General features: G+C 49.7%; 1 protein-coding gene across 2 annotated transcripts in view; it reads left to right on the forward strand.

The window, feature by feature from the left end:
- LOC147097725 (noelin-2-like) overlaps positions 1–23862 on the forward strand; it is a 421183-nt gene that overhangs the window by 295483 nt on the left and 101838 nt on the right. For both annotated transcript variants that reach the window (XM_085971765.1, XM_085971764.1), the window contains exon 2: positions 17400–17546. In XM_085971765.1, coding sequence (XP_085827891.1) covers positions 17400–17546 — 147 coding nt within the window. The remainder of the gene's footprint in view (positions 1–17399; positions 17547–23862) is intronic.

The following is a 23862-nucleotide window of genomic DNA, read 5'->3' on the forward strand; positions in this document are numbered from 1 at the left end:
ACTGTGGTCCGTTGTCCAAACAGATCTGTTCTGGCAATCCGTTCCTTGTGAATATTGTTCTTAACACCGCAATTGTCTTTTCTGAAGTAGTGGTATTCATCTTGATCACTTCTGGCCATTTGGAATGTGCGTCCACCGCAATTAGGAACATGGAGTCCATGAATGGACCAGCAAAGTCAATATGTACGCGTTGCCATGGGGCTGAAGGCCATTCCCATGGGTGTAGCGGTGCGATCGGAGGTGCATTTTGCACTTCTTGGCACCCAGCGCAGCTTTTCGTCAACTCCTCTATCTGTTGGTCAATACCCGGCCACCATACATAAGCCCTAGCAAGACTTTTCATCTTAACTCCCCCCAGATGACCTTCATGCAGTTCCTTTAGAACTCTTTCCCTTAACTTGGGAGGAATAATCATTCTTGTCCCGTACATCAAAGTACCATGGCAGACGGACAGCTGGTCTCGCCTTGCCGAGAATGCCGGTAACAGAGGATCACCATGTGTTGGCCATCCCTTCACTGTCACCTCGTAGACTCGGGACAGTGTCAGGTCGTTCCTGGTTTCTCTTTCAATACTTGCATTGGTGACTGGTAAACACTCGATGATGATCGAATGAAATAACTCAACAGGGTCAACTTTCGTCGTCTCTTCTTCTTCAGGTAGTGGCAGGCGCGACAGCCCATCAGCATTGCCATGTTGCTTTGTACCTTTGAATTCTATTTGATATTGATGTGCCCCTAGGAAAAGGGACCATCTCTGGAGTCTCTGTGCTGTCATCACCGAAACACCCTTCTTAGGGTTAAAAATGGATACCAACGGTTGATGGTCTGTCAGAAGTGTGAATTTTTGGCCCTGCAGGTTCTTAAACTTCTTCACTCCCCATACAAGGCTGAGAGCCTCCCTATCGATCTGCACATAGTTGCGCTCAGCGGAGGTCAATGATCTGGATGCAAACGCGACTGGCCTTTCCGTGCCATTTGGCAACTTGTGTGAGAGTACTGCCCCAATACCATATGGAGAAGCATCACAAGCCAACCGAATAGGCAGTGTCGGGTTAAAGTGAGCCAACACTTCCTCTGAGGTGATCAATTCTTTGCTTTTGCGAAATGCCTTCTTACAGTTTTCGCTCCATTCCCATGGTACCCCCTTCTGTAAAAGAGCGTTCAGCAGGTGCAGTACCGTGGATAGATTCGGTAGAAACTTATGGTAATAGTTAATCAATCCTAGAAACGACCTCAACTGAGAGACATTATCCGGAGCGGGAGCCTTTACAACTGCCTCTATCTTGTCAGGAGACTTATGAAGCCCCTCCCGGTCAATGACATGACCACAGTACGAGATCCGCTTCTGAAAGAACTCACATTTCTGCCGATTAACTCGAAGTCCATACTCTTTCAGTCTGTTGAGCACCAGTTCCAAGTTTGCGAGGTGTTCTTCATCACCATCTCCTGTAATCAGAATATCGTCCAGGTAACATTGTGTGCCTGAAATTCCCTGTAATACCTGCTCCATGGCCCTCTGCCAAATTGCTGGAGCCGATGCCACTCCAAAAACCAGCCTATTATACCGGTACAAACCTCTATGCGTGTTGATCGTGAGGTACTGGCGTGACTCTTCTTCAACATCCATCTGCAAGTACGCCTGCGCCAGGTCTCTCTTGGTGAAGTGTTTCCCGCCAGACAACGAAGCAAAAATATCCTCAATCCGCGGAAGCGGATACTGCACCGTGTGAAGCACCGGATTAACGGTGATCTTGAAGTCTCCACAGATGCGAACCTTCCCTGGTTCTCCTGGCTTGTTGCTCGAAGGACGTTTCATAACGGGAACAATGGGTAGCCCACTCACTCCAATCTACCTTAGACAGTACACCTGAACGTTCTTGCGCTTCCAGTTCCGCTTCTACAGCAGGTCGTATTGCATAGGGTACCGGTCTGGCGTTGAAAAATTTTGGGTGTGCATGTTCATCAATCTTGATGTTTGCCGTAATTCCTCTCAGTGTTCCCAGTCCCTGCTGGAACACCTCTTTAGCATCATCCAATATTCTGGACAATCGTTTAGGTTTGACATCTGTTTCCCCGGAATCTACCGTTAGTGCCTTTAAGGAGTGCCAGTCCATATTCATTTTCCTAATCCACTCCCGTACCAGTAGTGGTGGACCTCCTTCAGGTAGCACATATAAGTCCATTACTTGGCTTTCTTTGCCCTTGTGGACCACTTTTACCTCTATCTTTCCGATGGGGTACACTCTTTGCCCCGTGTATGTTTTCAATATAATCTCCGTATCCCGTAGGGGAATATGTTGGAATAACCTTTTGTAATCTTTCTTATTCATGACCGTCAATGCCGATCCAGTGTCCAATTCCATCTTTACTTGGACTCCTGCTATCTGAAGAGTGACCCAAATTGTCTGGAGATCTGCATCCTTACCAACGTTGTGTACTCTTAAGCTACCCAGTTCATTACTGCTGGCGTCTGAATTTGACTTCTGTTCGTTCGAACTGTTCTTTGTCACCTTGTGTACCTTTATGTATTTTCCTTGCGGTGACTTTTTGTTGCTGGTCTTCTTTCCTGACCGGCATACTTTAGCTATGTGGCCAAGTCTGCCACACGTTCTGCATTCTTGGTTTTTAAACCAACACTGGTTCTGATCGTGCGTTGTCTTTCCACAACGATAACATTTTACAGTACTCAAAACCAATTTATTTGTACTGAGTTCCGGTGACCGTAGCTGCATTACTGCCGTGCCTCTCGCTGCGGCTTCGTGTGATGCTGCCATAGTGACCGCTTTCTCAAGCGTCAGCTCATTCTCCTCGAGCAGTCGCTTTTGTGTATCTTCTTTTAATAATCCACACACAAATTTATCTCTTAGCGCATCTGTTAGTCCCGTTCCAAACTGACAGTACTTTGCTAGCTTACGCAATTCCATTAAATATTCAGCATTGCTTTCATCTTTCAGCTGCTTTCTGCTGTAAAATTTAAATTGTTCCGCTAGCATCAGCGGCGTGGGGTTTAGATGATTTCTCAGGACAGTAACAATCTCCTCGAGCGTCTTATCCGCCGGTTCATCTGGTGATAAAAGGTGTTTCAATTGCCCGTATGTCTTCGCACCCATTGTTTAATAAAGTTAGTGCTTTCTCATCATCTGGGATTTTATTTGCTTTACAATAATTTTGTATGCGCTCTACATACGTGGCCCAATCTTCGATGTCGCTATCAAAGGTATTAATGTTCCCATGTTTAGGCATCGTTGCAATTTTTTTTTTTTTTTTAGTGATTTCCCTTTTTCCAAGATGGCGGCTTCCCGCTCTTGTCTTCGTCCTCCGCCTACAAAATGGCGGTTTCCCGCGCTTGGCGGTCTTTCCCGCGCTCGCCTTCTTCACCCGCTGGCTGCAATGGCGTTTGGCGTGCCGCTGCTGCTCCCCTTTCCCAGTGGTTAGTAACTCCCCCGACGCTGTCTCCGCTTCACCGCGGCTCCCTCGGGCATTCGCGCTTCCCCGATGTCGCGCCTCGCAGCCCTTCTTGCAGCCCGGTTATTAGCACCGGCTGCGTTCGCCTTCACCGCGGCTCTCGCGCCTTCAGTCGCCCCAGACGCTGCGCCTTTTTGGCCCGAATGCGGCCCGGCCCTTATCACCAGCCGCGATCGATGTCCCCGCGCTGCGCCTTTCGGCCCGAATGCGGCCCGGCCCTTATCTCCAGTCGCGATCGATCTCACCGCCTTTATTCCTCCGTCTTCCCTCCCCGTCTGTACAGCCAACGCGGCCGACTTTCTGCTCGCGTCACTGACCGGCTTACCCACCACCGAGGTAGAAGGAAGATAGCTGACTGCCGCTGATGGAGGCTTCGAGTTCAGGATATCTTCTGCACTCCGGGTTCTCTCTGCCTGCCGCGCGACGTGTCTTCCAGCAGGGTGATGAGGGTGGATGCCTCTCTTTGACGCCCGTTCTGTGGACAAAGCCGCCGTGGATATAAACTGCCGCAGGGTAAGAATCGGACTCGTCGCCACTGTTAAGTCTGTGTGTTCTAGTTGTATTTAAGATTAATTACTGACACAGACTACAAGAATAACGTTTCAACAGGTCTTTACTAGTTGGAGGTCAGGGCTATACTAACAGCAATATCACTACACAGTACTTATATACCGATGGTCACCACCGGTATTACGTATACAGCAGCCAGAGAAAGTAGTACATCTCTTAAGGTGGAACAGGCTTAAGTTCTCTTACAGGTTACATACACCACAATACCGTTACAAATTTTAGAACGTGTCTTGATCCTGCCCTCTGCCCCTATTTCATTTAGGGTTGTCAACCCTCCAGGATTGCCCTGGTGTCTCCAGGTATTGAGGATTAAGCCCCAGGACACTGCCGTGAGCGAACACCCAAACACCCAGGAGAAAATCACAGGGAACATGCAGAAAAACTTTTTTTCCATTTTCTTTTGAACACTTTCATTTTATTAGTAACTGCAATTATATAGGGCCCTGGAGAGACCACACCTGGAGTATTGTGTGTGGAGTATCCATTGGCAGGATAGGCACACCAACGTCAGTGTTCTTGCTCAGGCCAACATCCCCAGCATCGAAGCTTTGACCACGCTCGATCAGCTCCGATGGGCGGGTCACATTGTCCGCATGCCCGATACGAGACTCCCAAAACAAGCGCTCTACTCGGAGCTCCAGCACGGCAAGAGAGCCCCAGGTGGGCAGAGGAAACGCTTCAAGGACACCCTCCAAGCCTCCTTGAAAAAGTGCAACATCCCCACCGACACCTGGGAATCCCTGGCCCAAGACCGCACAAAGTGGAGGAGAAGCATCCGGGAAGGAGCCAAACACCTCGAGTTTCTTCGTCGGGAGCAAGCGGAAGCCAAGCGCAAACAGCGCAAGGAGCGCACGTCAACCCAAGCACCCCACCCACCCGCCCCTTCAACCACCGTCTGCCCCACCTGTGACAGAGACTGTAGGTCCCGCATTGGACTCATCAGTCACCTGAGAACTCATATTTTTAATGTGGAAGCAAGTCATCCTCGGTTCCGAGGGACTGCCTAAGAAGAAGAGTATTGTGTACAGTTTTGGTCTCCTTACCTAAGGAAGGATATACTTGCCATAGAGGGAGTACAACGAAGGTTCACCAGACTGGTTCCTGGGATGGGGGGATTGTCCTATGAGGAGAGATTGAGTAAACTAGGCCTATATTCTCTGGAATTTAGAAGAATGGGAGGTGATCTCATTGAAACATACAAGATTCTTACAGGGCTTGACAGGGTAGATGCAGGGAGGATGTTTCCCCCTGGCTGGGGAGTCTAGAACCAGGGGTCACAGTCTCAGGATAAGGGGTCGGCCATTTAGGACTGAGATGAGGAGGAATTTCTTCACTCAGAGGGTGGTGAATCTTTGGAATTCTCCGCCCCAGAGGGCTGCGGAGTCTCTATCATTGAGTATATTCAAGACAGAGATCGATAGATTTTTGAATATTAAGAGATATGGGGATAGTGCAGGAAAGTGGAGTTGAGAGCGATGATCAGCCATGATCTCATCGAATGGCAGAGCAGACTCAAAGGGCCAAATGGCCGACCCCAGAGCTCCTATTTCTTATGTTCTTATGTCATATAAATATTAAGATGGATTTTGATGGCTTTTGACTGACATCCAATCAGTTATCCCCATTGGTGTGGGAGGGCGGGGCGCTGTGAGGATGGAAGGGTCGGGCGACCAATGGCGGGAGCGCGAGGGGGGGCGGGACCGTTAAAGGCAGGAGATCACGTGATGAAATCTCCAGGAATACTTGCAACCAAAGTCAGTGACCCGAACTCACCGTCCAGTTTTGGACTTGGCAAAAGGTGCTTTTTGCCTATTGGTTTGGGCCGTTAGGACTGGCCCTTGGCTTCATCAGCAGCAATCCCCAAAGCCTAAATCCTCCTTATACTTAAAGGATCATGTTCGGGCTTTGTGCTCCGGGTGGGGAGCTTCACCTGCTGGGAGCACATGCTGGATGTTTGGGCGCACACTGCCCGCAATTTTCCAACTGTGCATTGCAATGGCCAGAAAATCACGAGCAGCGCCCTCCGGAATTTCAGATATGCGCTCTCGCTGATCAAGGCTTTCCCTCCCGGAGCCCAAAGTCGGTAAAATGATCCCTTTAGCGGGAGGTCCTGAGCTTTTCACGCACTCAACGTGTCGAGAGAATTTTGCTGCGCCGTTTCTGGCCTCCACCTTTCTCATCAATTTCTTTCCCTCCCTTCTCCTCCTCTCCTGAAGTCATTGACCCTTTGCTGAGATGCATCTCCGCTGGTGCCCATAGCCCTCCAGTACCATCCCGAAGTGTCCCCTATTACAGAAACATAGGAACAGGAGGAGGCCATTCAGCCCCTCAAGCCTGTTCTATCCAATTAGATCACTGCTGATCTGCATCTTAACTCCCATCTACCCGCCTTGGTTCTGTAACCCTTAATACCCTTGTCCAATAAAAATCTATCAATCTCAGTTTTGAACTTTTCTATTGACCCCCCAGCCTCAACAGCTTTTTGGGGGAGAGAGTTCCAGATTTCCACCACCCTTTGTGTGAAGAAGTGCTTCCTGACATCACCCCTGAACGGCCTGGCTCTAATTTTAAGGCTATGCCCCCTTGTTCTGGACTCCCCCCTCCAGAGGAAATAATATCTCTCTACTAACCCCATCAAATTCTTTAATCATCTTGAACACCTCAATTAGATCACCCCTTAATCTTCATGTCTTGAAGTCTTGCATCTTGGAGTCTTGACCATGGGCGAGGGTACATCATGTACAACATGTCGAGGCTACAGCCCCAAGGCTGGACCTAGCCGACTTCCATCATTTAGCTGTGCGATGCTCAGTACATTACAAGTGTGAAATGAAACTAATTGATTAATTACTGCTTCATTAACTTCATGGATGGTCTCCCCTTTAGTTGAAGTAAGCGACTTTGAATTATCTGATAATTTCGGTCTTTTTACACTAAGTTCCCACTTTGTTGTTTTATTTACGTTGTTTAATTCAAATTATTGGTTAACTTGACCAAGTTAATGGGGCAGTCTATAGTGGTGCAATTAAAAATAATAGATCGCATTGTACTTTGGCAGCTGCCTGTACTATACTGTAAGACTTTGAACTCATTAAATGGTGTTAATTAAATCAAGGGAGTTTCGATCGGTTTTACTGCTAGGCTTGGGAGACCAGGGGCGAACACATACAGCTGTGTTTGCACACTTCCTCCAGCTGGATGTTGGGGGCTCCTTGCACAAACTCTGCTCCTGGCCAAAATTCCTCCCTCCACCAAAACTAGAGCACCTCATCTTCCGATTAGGCACTTTACAGCCTTCCGGACTCAATATTGAGTTCAACAATTTCAGATCACAACCTCGGCCCCTATTATATTTTTATATATTTTTTATCCACACTTTTGGTTTGTCTCTTTTCCTTTTTCTCTCTCCCACATGGCAGCTGTCTCTCACTCTGCCAGCGCATTTCACACTTCATCTAGAGCCATCTTTTGTTTCTTTACCTGTCCTATTACCATCTCGTCCCGCCTTGAATATCTCTTAATGTCTCTTCACCTCCCCGACCTTCCTTTTGTTCTTTCATCCCCTCCCCCATTTCCCAGCCCCCAAACTTCCTTTTAATCTGTTTCATTTCCTGCTTTTTTTCTCAGTTCTGACGAAGGGTTTTTGACCTGAAACATTGACTCTGTTTCTCTCTCCACGGATGTTGCCCTGGCCTGCTGAGATTTTCCAGCGTTTTCTGTTGTTATTTCGGATTTCCAGCATCCACAGTATTTTGCTATCGTAGATTAACTGGCCATTTTTTCCCCCTTATTGTGCGATCTTGCTGTGCGCAGATTGACTGCTGTATCGGTCTCACAACAGCAACCGCTGAACTTCAGATTCTGACAGGGCTAGACAGACTGGATGCAGGGAGGGTGTTTCCCCTGGCTGGGGGGCGAGAGAACGAGGGGTGACAGTCTCAGGATACGGGGTAGGACATTCAGGATTGAGATAAGGAGAAATTTCTTCACTCAGAGGGTGGCGAACCTGTGGAATTCTCTACCACAGAAGGCTGTGGAGGCCAAGTCACTGAATCTATTTAAGAAGGAGATAGATAGATTCCTAGACATGAAAGGCATCAAGGGGTATGGGGAGAGAGCGGGAATATGGTATTGAGATAGAGGATCAGCCATGATCATATTGAATGGCGGAGCAGGCTCGAGGGGCCGAATGGCCGACTCCTGCTCCTATTTTTTCTATGTTTCTAACTCATTGGCTGTGGATGTCCTGAGGTTGTGATGAGGTTCTGTATCAATGCAACCTTCAAGGGAAAAGGCAGCAGAGCTGGTAAATAAACAACGGGGAGGAGAGTCGGTGATTGTAAGAACATAAGAGGTAGGAGCAGGAGTCGGCCATTCGGCCCCTCGAACCTGCTCCGCCATTCAATGAGATCACGGCTGATCTGATCTTGGCCTCAACTCCACTTCCCTGCCCGCTCCCCATAACCCTCGACTCCCCTGTAGCTCAAATATCTGCCAATCTCCGCCTTGAATATATTCACTGACTCCGCCTCCACAGCTCTCTGGGGAAGAGAATTCCAAAGATTCACGACCCTCTGAGAGAAGAAATTCCTCCTCATTTCCATCTTAAATAGGCGACCCCTTATTCTGAAACTGTGACCCCTGAGTTCTAGATTCCCCCACGAGGGGAAACATCCTCTCTGCATCTACCCTCTCCAACCCCCTCAGAATCTTATATGTTTCAATAAGATCCCCTCTCATTCTTCTAAACTCCAGTGAGTAGAGGCCCAACCTGCTCAACCTTTCATCATACGACAACCCCCTCATCTCTGGAATCAACCTAGTGAACCGTCTCTGAACCGCCTCCAATGCAAGTAAATCCTTCCTTAAATAAGGAGACCAAAACTGTACGCAGTACTCCAGAAATGTAAGTAACGCAGGGGGAACAGAAAGACCAGAGAGGCATTGGGAATGGTTTACGGGCCTATGAGTATGGGTTTCAACAACTTCCTAAATTTTAGGAAGTGACCTGTAAAGAGAGAAAGGAAGCATAGGGAATATCTAGAGCGTGATAGGCCCTTGTGTGGCAATGCCCAAATTAAATAAAGTTTCTAAACTTGTAATGAAGCAAAAAGGAAAGGAAGACTTGTATTTCTACAGCGCATCTCATGACCTCAGGACATCCCAAAGTGCTTTACAGGCAATTGAGTACTTACGAAGTGTAGTCGCTGCTGTAATGTAGGAAACGCGGCAGCCAAATTTGCGCACAGCAAGCTCCCACAAACAGCAACGAGATTTTTTTTTAAGTGATGTCGAGGGAAGTGTTGGCCCAGGACACCAGGGAGATCTCCTCTCCTCTTCTTCGCAATAGTGACCGCAGGATCCATTTACATCCACCTGAGATGGCGGATGGGGCCTTGATTTAATGATGTCCGAAAGACGGCAACTCCGACAGTGCAGCGCTCCCTCAGTACTGCCCCTCCGACAGTGCAGTGCTCACTCGGCACTGTCCCTCCGACAGTGCAGCACTCCCTCAGTACAGCCCCTCCGACAGTGCGGCGCTCCCTCAGTACTGCCCCTACAACATTGCGGCGCTCCCTCAGTACAGACCCTCCGACAGTGCAGCGCTCCCTCAGTACTGCCCCTCCAACAGTGCAGCGCTCCCTCAGTACTGCCCTTCCGACATTGCTGCGCTCCCTCGGTACTGCCCCTCCGACAGTGCAGCGCTCCCTCAGTACTGCCCCTCCAACAGTGCAGAGCTCCCTCATTACTGCCCCTTCGACGGTACGGCGCTCCCTCGTACTGCCCCTCCGACATTGCAGCGCTCCCTTGGTACTGCCCCTCCGACAGTGTGGCGCCCCCTCACTACTGCCCTTACAACAGTGCAGTGCTCACTCGGTACTGCCCCTCCAACATTGCAGCGCTCCCTCGGTACTGCCCCTCCGACATTGTAGCACTTCCCCGGTACTGCCCCTCTGACAGTGCGGCGTTCCCTCAGTACTGCCCCTCCGACATTGCAGCGCTCCCTCGGTACTGCCCCTCCACCAGTGCAGCGTTCCCTCGGTACTGTCCCTCCATCAGTGCAGCACTCCCTCAGTACTGCCCCTCCGACATGGCGGCGCTCCCTCAGTACTGCCCCTCCGACAGTGCGGCGCTCCCTCGGTACTGCCCCTCTGACATTGCAGCGCTCCCTTGGTACTGCCCCTCCGACTGTGCGGTGCTCCCTCAGTACTGCCCCTCCGACAGTGCGGCTCTCCCTCAGTACTGCCCCTCCGACAGTGCGGCTCTCCCTCAGTACTGCCCCTCCGACAGTGCAGCGCTCCCTCAGTACTGCCCCTCCGACAGTGCAGCGCTCCCTCAGTACTGCCCCTTCGACAGTGCAGCGCTCCCTCAGTACTGCACCTGATGTGTTAGCCTGGATTTTGTGCTCCAGTGTCTGGAGCGGGGACTATAAACCCACGACCTTCTGCCTCGGCGGCGAGAGTGAGCCAGGGCTGAAGCAGTTGTCATTAAAATTCAGGAGAGGTCAGACCTTCGGATGAGTAACAGCTGTTGAAGTAAATAGAAGATTATGCCTGTTGGATGAGCGACACTTGGACTGCCGCGGTGGAGCTGTCACCCACAGAAGGTCCCAGTGCTCATTAACAGTTCGCCACCAGAAGGCGACATGTGGCACTCTCTCACTGCTCTGCTGATTGCCTCACATCTCGTTCCTGCTGATCGCACCGTTCGTGATTTTTAATTTTTTTATTCGTTCACGGGATGTGGGCTTCGCTGGCAAGGCCAGCATTTATTGCCCATCCCTAGTTGCCCTCGAGAAGGTGGTGGTGAGCCGCCTTCTTGAACCGCTGCAATCCGTGTGGTGAAGGTGCTCCCACAGTGCTGTTCGGGAGGGAGTTCCAGGATTTTGACCCAGCGACGATGAAGGATCGGCCGATATATTTCCAAGTCAGGATGGTGTGTGACTTGGAGGGGAACTTGGAGGTGGTGGTGTTCCCATGCGCCTGCTGCCCTTGTCCTTCTAGGTGGAAGAGGTGGCGGGTTTGGGAGGTGCTGCCGAAGAAGCCTTGGCGAGTTGCTGCAGTGCACCTTGTAGATGGTCCACACTGCAGCCACGGTACGCCGGTGGTGGAGGGAGTGAATGTTTAAGGTGGTGGATGGGGTGCCAATCAAGCGGGCTGCTTTGTCCTGGATGGTGTCGAGCTTCTTGAGTGTTGTTGCAGCTGCACTCATCCAGGCAAGTGGAGAGTATTCCATCACACTCCTGACTTGTGCCTTGTAGATGGTGGGAAGGCTTTGGGGAGTCAGGAGGTGAGACACTTGCCGCAGAATACCCAGCCTCTGACCTGCTCTTGTTGCCACAATATTTATGTGGCTGGTCCAGTTAAGTTTCTGGTCAATGGTGACCCCCAGGATGTTGATGGTGGGGGATTCGGCAATGGTAATGCCGTTGAATGTCAAGGGGCGGTGGTTAGACTCTCGCTTGTGGGAGATAATAATTGCCTGGCTGTTGTGTGGCACGAATGTTACCTGCCACTTGTGCTTACGCTAGTGAAGAAAGCCTGTAATAGCATCAGGGAATCGGGGACTCTGTGTTGGAGGTATAGCCATCAAGAGAATGACTAACACGAAGTGCAGATTGAAAATGTCAATTATAAATTTTACAGCACAGGAGGCCGTTCGTCCCACCGTGCCTGTGCCAGCTCTTTGAAAGAGCTCTCCCATTAGCCCCGCTCCCCCCACCACCACCACCCCCCCTCCCCACCCCCACTCTTTCCCTATAGCCCTGCAAATCTTATCCAATTCCCTTTTGAAATTTACTATTAAATCTGCGGCCTTTCAGGCAGTGCAGTCCAGATCGTAACAACTCGCTGCGTAACAGAAAAGAAAAAGCCTCCTCATCTCACCTCTGGTTCTGTCCTGCAACAGCTGGAATCTGCTCTTTTCGGCACCTTCTGACGGAGAACATGTTGGCGTAATTCACAAAAGGGTGAGCGGTTTTGAGCACCTATGGTGGTGTGGTGGGTGAACTCCTCGGTGTCCCGTCGTCTCCTGAACCTGGGTTGAAGACCAGTTGGGATGAATGTCCGCTCGCTCTTCCGGCTGTGAAGGTCCTGTACAGAAATCAGTTTCACTCCAGTCCCTAGTCGCACAAAACTGCTCCTAAATTGGCAATCTCGCTCTGGGTGGGCGGGCGGGCGGAGGGGGAAGCACAGGGCTGGCTGGTGTGCGAAATGGAAATGTTACACTGCTGTAATAGAGGGTGAACCAAGGTTGAGGTTAAGACATGTGTTGTGCAGTAATAATGAACGGCCACTATTTAATAATTGTGAGTTGACTTGACGCCATTCTTTCAATAACAGACAAAGGACTTTCACATGAAGGCTTTAAGAAAATCAGCACGAACATTTCAAGACCCAATTTCAACCCAATTTGCGGGGCTGAACTGCAGCAGCTTTGCATTCCACCTTACCTGACATCTGACTCACCTAGAAGTGCTTGATGCCGTCGATAGTGTACCTAAGAAAGTGGAAAACTGTTTTATACCCAATGTCTCCTCTGTGACAAACACAGAAACAAAAGCTGTCGTACATTTGTAGTTCCAGTAATCATGGAACAACCTACATTTTTCCCACTGTACTCTGCCTCGTTTAAAGGGACAATGTTACTGTATTATACTTTCTTTAAAGGGGCAGTGCCACTTTATTATACTTTCTTTAAAGGGGCAGTGCCACTTTATTATACTTTCTTTAAAGGGACAGTGCCACTGTATTATGCCTCCAGTGTTAGCTGTAGCTCACTGGGTAGCACTCTCATCTCTGAGTGAGAAGGTTGTGGGTTCGATGCTTCCACTCCCGGGACTTGAGCACAAAAAGCTAGGCTGACACTCCCGGTGCAGTGATGAGGGAGCGCTGCACTGTTGGAGGGGCAGTACTGAGGGAGTGCTGCACTGTCGGAGGGGCAGTCCTGAGGGAGTGCTGCACTGTTGGAGGGGCAGTACTGAGGGAGCGCTGCACTGTCGGAGGGGCAGTACTGAGGGAGCGCTGCACTGTCGGAGGGGCAGTACTGAGGGAGCGCCGCACTGTCGGAGGGGTAGTACTGAGGGAGCACCGCACTGTCGGAGGGGCAGTACTGAGGGAGCGCTGCACTGTCGGAGGGGCAGTACTGAGGGAGCGTCGCACTGTCGGATAAGCAGTACTGAGGGAGCGCCGCACTGTCGGAGGGGCAGTACTGAGGGAGTGCTGCACTGTTGGAGGGGCAGTACTGAGGAAGCGCCGCACTGTCAGAGGGGCAGTACTGAGGGAGCGCTGCACTGTCAGAGGGGCAGCACTGAGGGAGTGCTGCACTGTCGGAGGGGCAGTACTGAGGGAGCGCTGCACTGTCGGAGGGGCAGTACTGAGGGAGCGCTGCACCGTCAGAGGGGCAGTACTGAGGGAGCGCTGCACTGTTGGAGGGGCAGTACTAAGGGAGCGCTGCACTAATGGAGGGGCAGTACTGAGGGAGCGCTGCACTGTCAGAGAGGCAGTACTGAGGGAGCGCTGCACTGTCGGAGGGGCAGTACTGAGGGAGCGCTGCACTGTCGGAGGTGCCGTCTTTCAGACGAGACATTAAACCGAGGCCCTGTCTGCTCTCTCAGGTGGACGTAAAAGATCCCATGGCACTATTTCGAAGAAGAGCAGGGGAGTTATCCCCGGTGTGCTGGCCAATATTTATAATAATAATAATCAACTTTATTGTCATTGTTAGTGCACAAGTGCAGTACAACGAAATGTAAGCTTGCGGCTCCCGAGAGTGTACATTTTGATTAAGACATTTAACATACATTTGGCTTGTAACATAAACATAAATATAATAAAGTGCATTGACAGATGTGCAGGCTTTAGAGTTTATTGGCAGAGTTCAGTAGGATGACAGCCCTGGGAAAGAAGCTGTTCCTAAATCTGGTCGTGCGGGTGCGAATGCACCTGTAGCGTCTCCCAGATGGCAGGGGGGCGAACAAACTGTGGCTGGGGTGGGTGGGGTCTTTGATGATGGTCAGTGACCTCCGTAAACAGCGTTTCTGGTATATGTTCTCAATGGTCGGTAGCTGGGTGCCGGTAATGCGTTGGGCAGTTTTGACTACCCGCTGCAGGGCTTTCCGGTCATAGGAGGTACAGCTGCTATACCACACTGTGATACAGTTCGTCAGGATGCTCTCTATTGTGCAGCGGTAAAAGTTAGAGAGGATCCGGGGTGACAGGTTGCATCCCTTCAGCCTCCTTAGGAAATATAGGCGCTGCTGGGCCTTCTTCACCAAAGAGGAGGTGTTGAGGGACCAGGAGAGGTCTTCCGTGATGTGGACTCCGAGGAACTTAAAGCTGCCCACCCTTTCCACCTCAGCCCCTTGGATGTGGATGGGGGTGTGTCTTCCGCCTTTAGACTTCCTGAAGTCCACAATGATTTCCTTGGTTTTCTTGATATTAAGGGCCAGGTTGTTGTCGGCGCACCACTTCACGAGGTACTGGACCTCCTCCCTGTAGGCTGACTCATCGTTGTTGGTGATCTGGCCTACCACCGTGGTGTCATCCGCAAACTTGATGATGGTGTTGAAACCATGAACAGCCACACAGTCGTGGGTGAAGAGGGAGTAGAGGAGGGGGCTCAGCACACAACCTTGTGGGGCCCCCGTGTTCAGGGTCAGGGCGGGGGAGGTGTGGTTACCTAATTTGACAGACTGGGGTCTGTTAGTTAGGAAGTTCAGGGTCCAGTTGCAAAGGGAAGTGTTCAGGCCAAGAGTGTGAAGTTTGGTGCCCAGCTTGTTGGGGACGATGGTGTTGAATGCTGAGCTGTAATCTATGAACAGCATTCTGATGTAGGTCTCTTTACCGTCTAAGTGTTTCAGTGCAGAATGAAGGGCAGTTGTGATTGCATCCTCCGTTGATCTGTTTGCGCGATAGGCAAACTGGTGTTGGTCAAGAGAGGCGGGAACACTGGCTTTGATGTGAGCCAGGACCAGTCTCTCGAAACACTTCATTATGATGGGTGTGAGTGCGACAGGTCGATAGTCGTTCAGACACGTCACAGCCGTTTGCTTTGGCACAGGGATAATGGTGGCGGTCTTAAAGCATGTAGGGGCTACTGCCTGGGCCAGTGACAGATTATCCCTCAACCATCATAACAAAAACAGATTCTCTGGTCATTATCACATTGCTGTCTGTGGGAGCTTGCTGTGCGCAAATTGGCTGCTGCGTTTCCCACATTACAACAGCGACTACACTTCAAAAAAACTACTTCATTGACTGTAAAGCGCTTTGAGACGTCCGGTGGTCGTGAAAGGCGCTATAGAAATGCAAGTCTTTCTTTCTTTCTTTTAAAGGGGCTAAGCTACTGTATCATGTCTCCTTTAAAGGGGCAGTGCCTCTGTATTATGCCACATTCATAACATGGATTGTTTTGATCGTGTCGGTTCCATCCACGCCCAACCGGCTCCATTTCAGATTTTGCAACAACGGGGGCAACTTCGCGAGCACAGGATTCGCAGCGGCATGGTTGCTCGAAAGACACTTTCGCGTATTTTTTTTTGCCTTCTGGTTGCCGAGAGACAGCGAGAGGCAACAGATCCCACAACCGGGTCGGGCTGTAACAGGGGAGAGCGAAACACAGAAAAGGAAATGAAAGACGGGGAGAGTAGCTGGAGAGAGAAGAGAGGATAATGCCTCTCGGTGTCTCGGTGGCCCCCGTGTGACACTTATCGCCTTTAGCTGTGTTTCTGCTGCCGCTTGTCTCAGTTACTGAGCTTGTGACTAAAAGTCTCACACCTCGGCTTTGTTCATTGTTGAAAGCACTGCTGAGAAAAAGGTATTAGTTCCAGTTCATGAATTTTGATGTCGAGAAAGGAAGAACCTGAATTTCTGCAGCGCTTTTCCCATCCTCAGGACGTCCAACGCGCTTTACAGCCAGCGAATTACTTTTTGAAGTGTAGTCACTGTTGTAATGTGGGAAACGCGGCAGCCACTTTGTGCACAGCAAGCTCCCACAAACAACAATGCGATAATGACCAGATCATCTGTTTTAGTTATGTTGATTGAGGGATAAATATTGGTCCAGGACACCGGGGAGAACTCGCCTGCTCTTCTTCGAAATAATGTCACGTGATCTTTTACATCCACCTGAGAGAACGACAGTGTGGCGCTCCCTCAGCACTGCCCCTCCGACAGTGCGGCGCTCCCTCAGTACTGCCCCTCCGACAGTGCAGCACTCGCTCAGTACTGCCTCTCCGACAGCGCGGCGCTCCCTCAGTACTGCCCCTCCGACAGTGCAGCACTCCCTCAGTACTGCCCCTCCAACAGTGCGGCGCTCCCTCAGTACTGCCCCTCCGACAGTGCAGCACTCCCTCAGCACTGCCCCTCCGACAGTGCGCCGCTCCCTCAGCACTGCACTGGGAGCGTCAGCCTAGATTTTGTGCTCAAGCCTCTGGAGTGAGAACTTGAACCCACAACCATCTGACACAGAAGCGAGAGTGCGGCCCACTTGGCCACGACTGACACCCAGGCAATTGCAGCTCTCAGAGTGGGACTTGAATCAACACCCTAAAGAGCCAAACGATCATTGAGCCAATAGCAAGATACTGCGGATGCTGGAAATCTGATATAACAGAAAATGCTGGAAACACTCAGCAGGCCAGGCAGCATCCGTGGAGAGAGAAACAGAGTTAACGTTTCAGGTCTGTGACCCTTCGTCAGAACTGGAAAAAGCTGGAGGTGTAACAGGGTTTAAGCAGGTGCAGAGGCGGGGAAAGCGGGAGGGGAGGGGAGGAAGGGAAAAAAGGGACGGTCTGTGCTAGGGTGAAAGGCAGGAGAGATTAAATGTTGCAAATGGGGATGGCAGAATCATTACCAACACTTGGGAGCAGAGGTTATGGTCTGAAATTGTTGAACTTGATGTTGAGTCCAGAAGGCTGTAAAGTGCCTAATCGAAAGATGAGGTGCTGTTCCTCGAGCTTACGTTGAGCTTCATTGGAACAGTGCAAGAGGCTGAGGATGGAGAGGTCAGAGTGGGAGTGGAGCGGAGAATTAAAGTGACAGTCGACCGGAAGCTCGGGATCACCCTTACGGACTGAACAGAGGTGTTCCGCAAAGCGGCCACCCAATCTGCGTTTGGTCTCCCCAATGTAGAGGAGACCACATCGTGAGCAGCGATACAGATCATTGAGCCAAGCTGGCATGTCTAGGATTCCACGATGGCCTCAACTGGACACCCTGCACTGGTTAAGCCTTGCTGCTCTAGAGAGACTGCGAAGGTTTCCCGTAACTTTGCTGAACTGTATTGTCCCTGCTTGTGTTGCGCTGATTCTGATTCTGCTACCACCTGCCGACCTTTCACTTTCTTCTCTTTGTCCCCTGCAGACTCTCTTCCCAAGCCCTGAGGAAGGCTGGGAGATCTACAGCTCCACCCAGGATCCCGATGGGAAGTGCGTGTGCGCCGTGGTGGCACAGCGGAGTATGTGCTCTCGTGACGCACGCAGTAAGCAGCTCCGACAGCTGCTGGAGAAGGTATAACTTGGTCAATTAATCTATCGAGGCGGCGGAGCGGTTTTCTGGGAAGATGTTACCGCGCAGTGCATACCCGCTCGCTAAAGGTCAAGACATTGACTATAAAAGCCAGTATGCAAGCCCATCTTCTTCCTGCAGGCCAGTCGCTTAAAAACCGGGAGCTGCTTTATGGCGTCCAAGTGACCTCCTGGACTGGTCTCGCTTGCCTGAGGGGGGGGGTGGGAGAGGAATTTTCCAGATTTTTTTTCCCCCCCCTTATTGGCGCGGATGGTATTATTGGGCCGTGTTGGGTGATAGCGTAGGGTGCGACCTTCTGGGGAACTCCTAGTTCACAGAGAATGGAAGCTGGGAGGTCAGCGAGCAGAGTATAACACACGTGGGGTACTGTGCGCAGTTCTGGTCTCCATATTACAAAAAGAATATAGAAGCACCAGAAAAGGTATAAAAAAAAAAGATTTACAAGGACAAAACCAGAACTGCGAGGGTACAACTATCAGGAAAGACTGAAGAGACTGGGGCTCTTTTCCCGAGCAAAGAGAAGGCTGAGGGGTGACCTGAGAGATACAGAAAATGCACCTCATTTGTATGGAAGACATTTAAATATATATGACCCACTCATCGAATCATACAACACAGAAGGAGGCCATTCAGCCCATCGTGTCTGTACCGGCTCTTTGAAAGAACTGTCCAATTAGTCCCACTCTCATGCCCTTTCCCCATACCTCTGCAAATTGTTCCTCATCCACTTCCCTTTCAGGCAGCACATTCCAGATCATAACAACTCGCTGTGCAAAAACATCTCTCCTCATCTCCCCCTCTGGTTCTTTTACCGATTATCTTTAATCTGTGTCCTCTGGTTACCGACCCTCCTGCCACTGGAAACAGTTTCTCCTTATTTACTCCATCAAAACCCCTCATGATTTTGAACGCCTCTATCAAACCTCCCCTTAACCTTCTCTGCTCCAAGGAGAACAATCCCAGCTTCTCCAGCCTCTCCACATAACTGAAGCCCCCTCATCCCTGGTACCATTCTAGTAAATCTCCTCTGCGCCCTCTCCAAGGCCTTGACATCCTGCGACCCCAGCACCAGCAGCACTTAGAAGGCTTGCGGCCCATCAGTCTGGTCTGCACTGGAACCCAGATCCCAGGATTGAAAGGCAAGAGATTAACCCAATAAATCATCCACTCTCGCACTCAGTAACCTCTTAACAGTGCAACAGCAATATCAGACTTCTTAAATCACGGTCGTGCTCATATATTAATGCAGGAGACACATCTTTGAAAGGCGGAGATGAAGTGCTTTGCAGGTTAATTAACAGGCAGGAGTCAGCTGAAAGTATATTATTATTTCACGCCTTCAGGGAATAACATGCGTTTAGAAATGTTGACCCTGGTCGGTAGCCAAATATCATTTAATTATTCCAATAATGTTATCAGTTATTTCTATAGCCAGTCTACGTGACAATTAAAGTCTAGAAAACAGTCCGCTGACAAGAAAACTGTTTTATTGAAGTAGAATCCGACTACTGGCCAAGTAACTGTGCAGAGTCTATGTGAATCAAGGGGTGGAGAGCCCAGCGACCCAGTCTAGGGCGGTCAGTGGGCGAGGGTGGTCTTTCTGCACTTTGACTCTGATGTGTCAGCCGTGGCTCAGTGGGCGGCGCTCTCGCCTTCTGGGTCAGGAGGTTGTGGGTTCGCAGTCCCCACTCCAGAGACTGGAGCACTAAATCCAGGCTGACACTCCCAGTGCAGCGCTGAGGGAGCGCCGCACTGTCGAAGGTGCCGTCTTTCGGATGAGACGGTAAAACCAAGGCTTCATCGGCCCTCTCAGGTGAATGTGGCACTATTTTGAAGACGAGCAGGGGGAGTTCTCCCCGGTATCCTGACCAATATTTATTCCTCAATCAACATCACTAAAACAGATTATCACGTTGCTGTTTGTGGGAGCTTGCTGTGCGCAAATTGGCTGCCGCGTTTCCCACATTACAAACAGTGACTACGCTTCAGAAAGTCCTTCATTGGCTGTAAAGTGCTTTAGGACGTCCTGAGGTTGTGAAAGGCGCTATAGAAATGCAAGTCTTTTCTTTTTCTTTATTGAATTCGGAAATTCAGAATAATTTTCCTTTCATCCCAATTTTTACAGGATTTGAATTACTTGACATTCATTCCCATTCATTCCAATGAACGAAATTCCAAAGGATGAAATCCCTTCATTCACTTTTACCCTATAAAATTTCAGGGAACGATACCTCTTCTCATTCAGATCCATTGTATAGATTTACAATCAACCCTTTCTCATTCACTCTGGGACTTGATCCATAATATCTAATCAGCAAGAGACATGGTGGAGCTCCCATTGATTCCCATTGTATGGAACTCTCCGATATCTCTTCCAAATCACTCCATTCATACAAACATTTATCACCAAGCTTCCCGTTCACTCCCAACTGTGAACACCAATGAACCAAATCCCTTCCCTACTTTATATCATTCCTGAGAATGGAATCCCTTCCCATTCAGTCCAATTGCATAGATTTACAGTGGACCATCCCCTTCTCATTCAATCCTACATTACATAAGAACATAAGAAATAGGAATAGGCCACTTGGCCCCTCGAGCCTGCTCCGCCATTCAATAAGATCATGGCTGATCTTGGGCTCAAAGTCACTTCCCCGCCCGCTCCCCATAACCCTTCACTCCCTTATCTTGCAAACATCTGTCTATCTCCACCTTAAATATATTCAATGACCCAGCCTCCACAGCTCTCTGGGGCAGAGAATTCCACAGATTTACGACCCTCTGAGAGAAGAAATTCCTCCTCATCTCAGTTCTAAAAGGGCGACCCTTTATTATCAAACTTTGCCCCTGAGTTCTAGATTCCCCCACGAGGGGAAACATCCTCTCTGCATCTACCTTGTCGAGCCCCCTCAGTATCTTATACGTTTCAATAAGATCCCCTCTCATTCTTCTAAATTCCAATGAGTATAGGCCCAACCTGCTCAACCTTTCCTCATAATTCAACCCCCTCATCTCAGGAATTAACCGAGTAAATTGTCTCTGAACTGCCTCCAATGCAAGTATATCCTTCCTTAAATAAGGAGACCAGAACTGTGCGCAGTACTCCAGGCGTGGTCTCACCAATACTCTGTACAGTTGTAGCAGGACTTCCCTGCTTTTATACTCCAACCCCCTTGCAATAAAGGCCAACTTTCCATTTGCCTTTTTGATTACTTGCTGTACCTGCATGCTAACTTTTTATGTTTCATGCACAGTGACTACAATTCAAAAGTACTTCATTGGCTGTGAAGCGCTTTGGGACGTCCTGAGGTTGTGAAAGGCACTATATAAATACAAATATTCACAAGCTCAGTCATTTTTCAAATCTTCTCATTGTGTAGAACGGCAGGACCGTACAAGCTTCCTTCCAATTAAATCAATTCCATAACTTCACCCAAGGGTAGCCCCCAGCATAGCATATTGCACAGCCTCATAGAAAATTGTCTTTTTTTTAATTACAATGAGCTATCCCTCAGTATATTAATCTGACTTCAAAATGCAAATGTTCACATTGTTCAGTCAGGTGTCTCAGCCCAGGGACAGCCATCCTTGGCGAGCTGGGAAAATATTTATCACAGCTCCAAAACTCTTCCACCTGTTGCCATCAAGCTCCCGCACCCCATGTCAAAAAAAAAAGCCAAACCGAGCCAGTCTCCAGTGGTCAGCGCCATGTGCTCTGCTGGGCCCTGGTGTCGTTCTGGTGTGTCTGCGCCGCACCCCCTCCAAGGCCACTCTGTCCTTCCTGAGGGGCGGTGCACAAACCTTTCAAGCACCCATCTGACCTACTCTTAAATGGGTCAGGAATATTAGCCACAACAGACGCTCGGGCGACGGGGAAGATGTGGGACTTCCACGGAGCTGCCTGTGAAACATTAGTACTTTTTGAATTTTACGTTTCGATGATAGGCCTGTGCACGTCTATGTTCAGTGATCACTTGCATGGACGGCTCTTTACTATTTGACCCATGACCAAGAAATCCAGCAGGGAAATGTGGAAAATTTTATTTTTTACGCAGCGAGTTGTTGTGATCTGGAAGGGCGGCGGAAGCAGATTCAATAGTAACTTTCAAAAGGGAATTGGATAAATACTTGAAAAGGAGACATTTCCAGGGCTCTGGGGAAAGAGCAGGGGGGAGTGGGACTTATTGGAGAGCTCTTTCAAAGAGCCGGCACAGGCACGATGGGCCGAATCCTTCTGTGCTGTACCATTTTATGATTCTTTGATGTCGCTCATGGGCTACGTGACGTGTCAGTATTCACCACACCGCCAGCCTCATAGCCCTTTCTACTTGAGGGACTCCCAGGGCTATGGGGAAAGATCAGGGGAGCGCGACTCATTGGAGAGCTCTTCCAAAGGGCTGGCACAGGCACGCTGGGCCGAATGGCCTCTTTCTGTGCTGTACGATTCTATGAGATGCTACCACTGCTGAAAGGTAAAAACCCAACTGGTTCACTCATCACTCATGACCTTCAGAGAAGGAAACCTGCCATCCTTACCCGGCCTGGGCCCATATGTGACTCCAGTCCCACACCAATGTGGATGACTCTTGACTGGCCTCTGAAGTAGCCTAGCGAGCCTCTTGATTGTATCAAAAGAAGGCGTCCTACCACCACCTTCTCAGAGCAATTAAGAATGGCCAATAAATGCCGGCCTTGCCAGGGGCTCCTAATTTGAATTTTTTTTTTAACAAAGTACATTATAGTGAAAGTCTTCTTCTTCTTAGGCAGTCCCTCGGAACCGAGTATGACTTGCTTTGACACTAAAAATGAGTTCTCAGGTGACAGATGAGTCCAATGCGGGACCTACAGCTTCTGTCACAGGTGGGGCAGACGGTGGTTGAAAGGGCGGGTGGGTGGGGTGCTTGGGTTGACATGCGCTCCTGGCTGCAATGCTGCATCTCACCCTCAGTAAGCTCCCCGCTGGAGTGGAGCTAATCTATGGAACAAATGGGAAACTGTTCAACCTCTGTCGCCTCCAGTCCAGATCCAAGGTCGTCCCATCCTCTGTTGCCGAATTATAGTATGCAGACGATGTTTGCGTCTGTGCTCACACTGAGGCCGAACTCCAAACCATCGTCAACACCTTCACCGAAGTGTACAAGAGCCTGGGCCTTACACTAAACATCCGTAAGACAAAGGTCATCTACCAACCTGCCCCCACCACACAGTACTGCCCCCCGATTATCAAAATCCATGACGAAGCCTTGGACAACGTGGACCACTTTCCATACCTCAGGAGCCTACTGTCAACAGGGGCAGACGTCGACGATGAAGCCCAACACCGCCTTCAGTGTGCCAGTGCAGCCTTCGGTCACCTGAGGAAGAGAGTGTTTGAAGACCAGGACCTCAAACCCGGCACTAAGCTCATGGTCTACAGGGCAGCAGTGATACCCGCCCTGCTGTACAGTGAAAGTATTCCTCTTGCATTCATCAACTTGGGATTTTCAGTGAGGCCTTCAGATTAGGCCTAATGTAATCATGTTCAGAAACTGCAAAGGGAAACTCTAACCGCTATGTAATATTGAAGCTGCTCATTATTTCAGTACTATGTAATGGACGTAGATTAAAGTTTATGTACCTAGCACCTGATTTCTTGATCTTTAATTAAGTACTTTCATTCAATGAAGCATTTGAATGGTTGGGAAATGTTGGAAGTGGCCATTTGGTCTGTATTTTAATATATGTCAGCTCAGTAGTATGCCCATAGCTGCCTTTATCTGTATTATGAGGCTCCCTGCCTGTGAAATGTAGAGCTCCAGTTTTCTCTCCTGCCAGTTTTCTTACATTACACTGTTGAAGCATCTATGTCAGTTCAGATTGCAAACTTAAAAGGACATTGCCACCTCGTTAAACCTGGCAGATGGGTTTTCGAGCTTTCTTGACCAACATGGATTGCAAAGTCCTCCAATGCGAGACGTAACTAAGGCAACAACTTTCTATTATATCGCATCCTTATAGGGATAGAGTCATAACGGTGCAGAAGGAGGCCATTCGGCCCATTGAGTCCGTGCCGGCTCTCTGTCGAGCAATCCAGTCAGTCCCATTCCCCCGCTCTATCCCCGGAGCCCTGCAGGTTTATTTCCCTCAAGTGCCTATCCAGTCTCCCCTTGAAAACATTGAGTGTCTCCGCTTCCACCACTTAGAACCAGGGGTCACAGTCTAAGGATAAGGGGTAAGCCATTTAGGACAGAGATGAGGAGGAATTTCTTCACCCAGAGAGTGGTGAACCTGTGGAATTCTCTACCACAGAAGGCAGTAG

Source organism: Somniosus microcephalus, chromosome 31 (genome assembly GCF_052327205.1).
Source record: "Somniosus microcephalus isolate GS21.2 chromosome 31, FLI_Smic_1.0, whole genome shotgun sequence".
Lineage (NCBI taxonomy): Eukaryota > Metazoa > Chordata > Chondrichthyes > Squaliformes > Somniosidae > Somniosus > Somniosus microcephalus.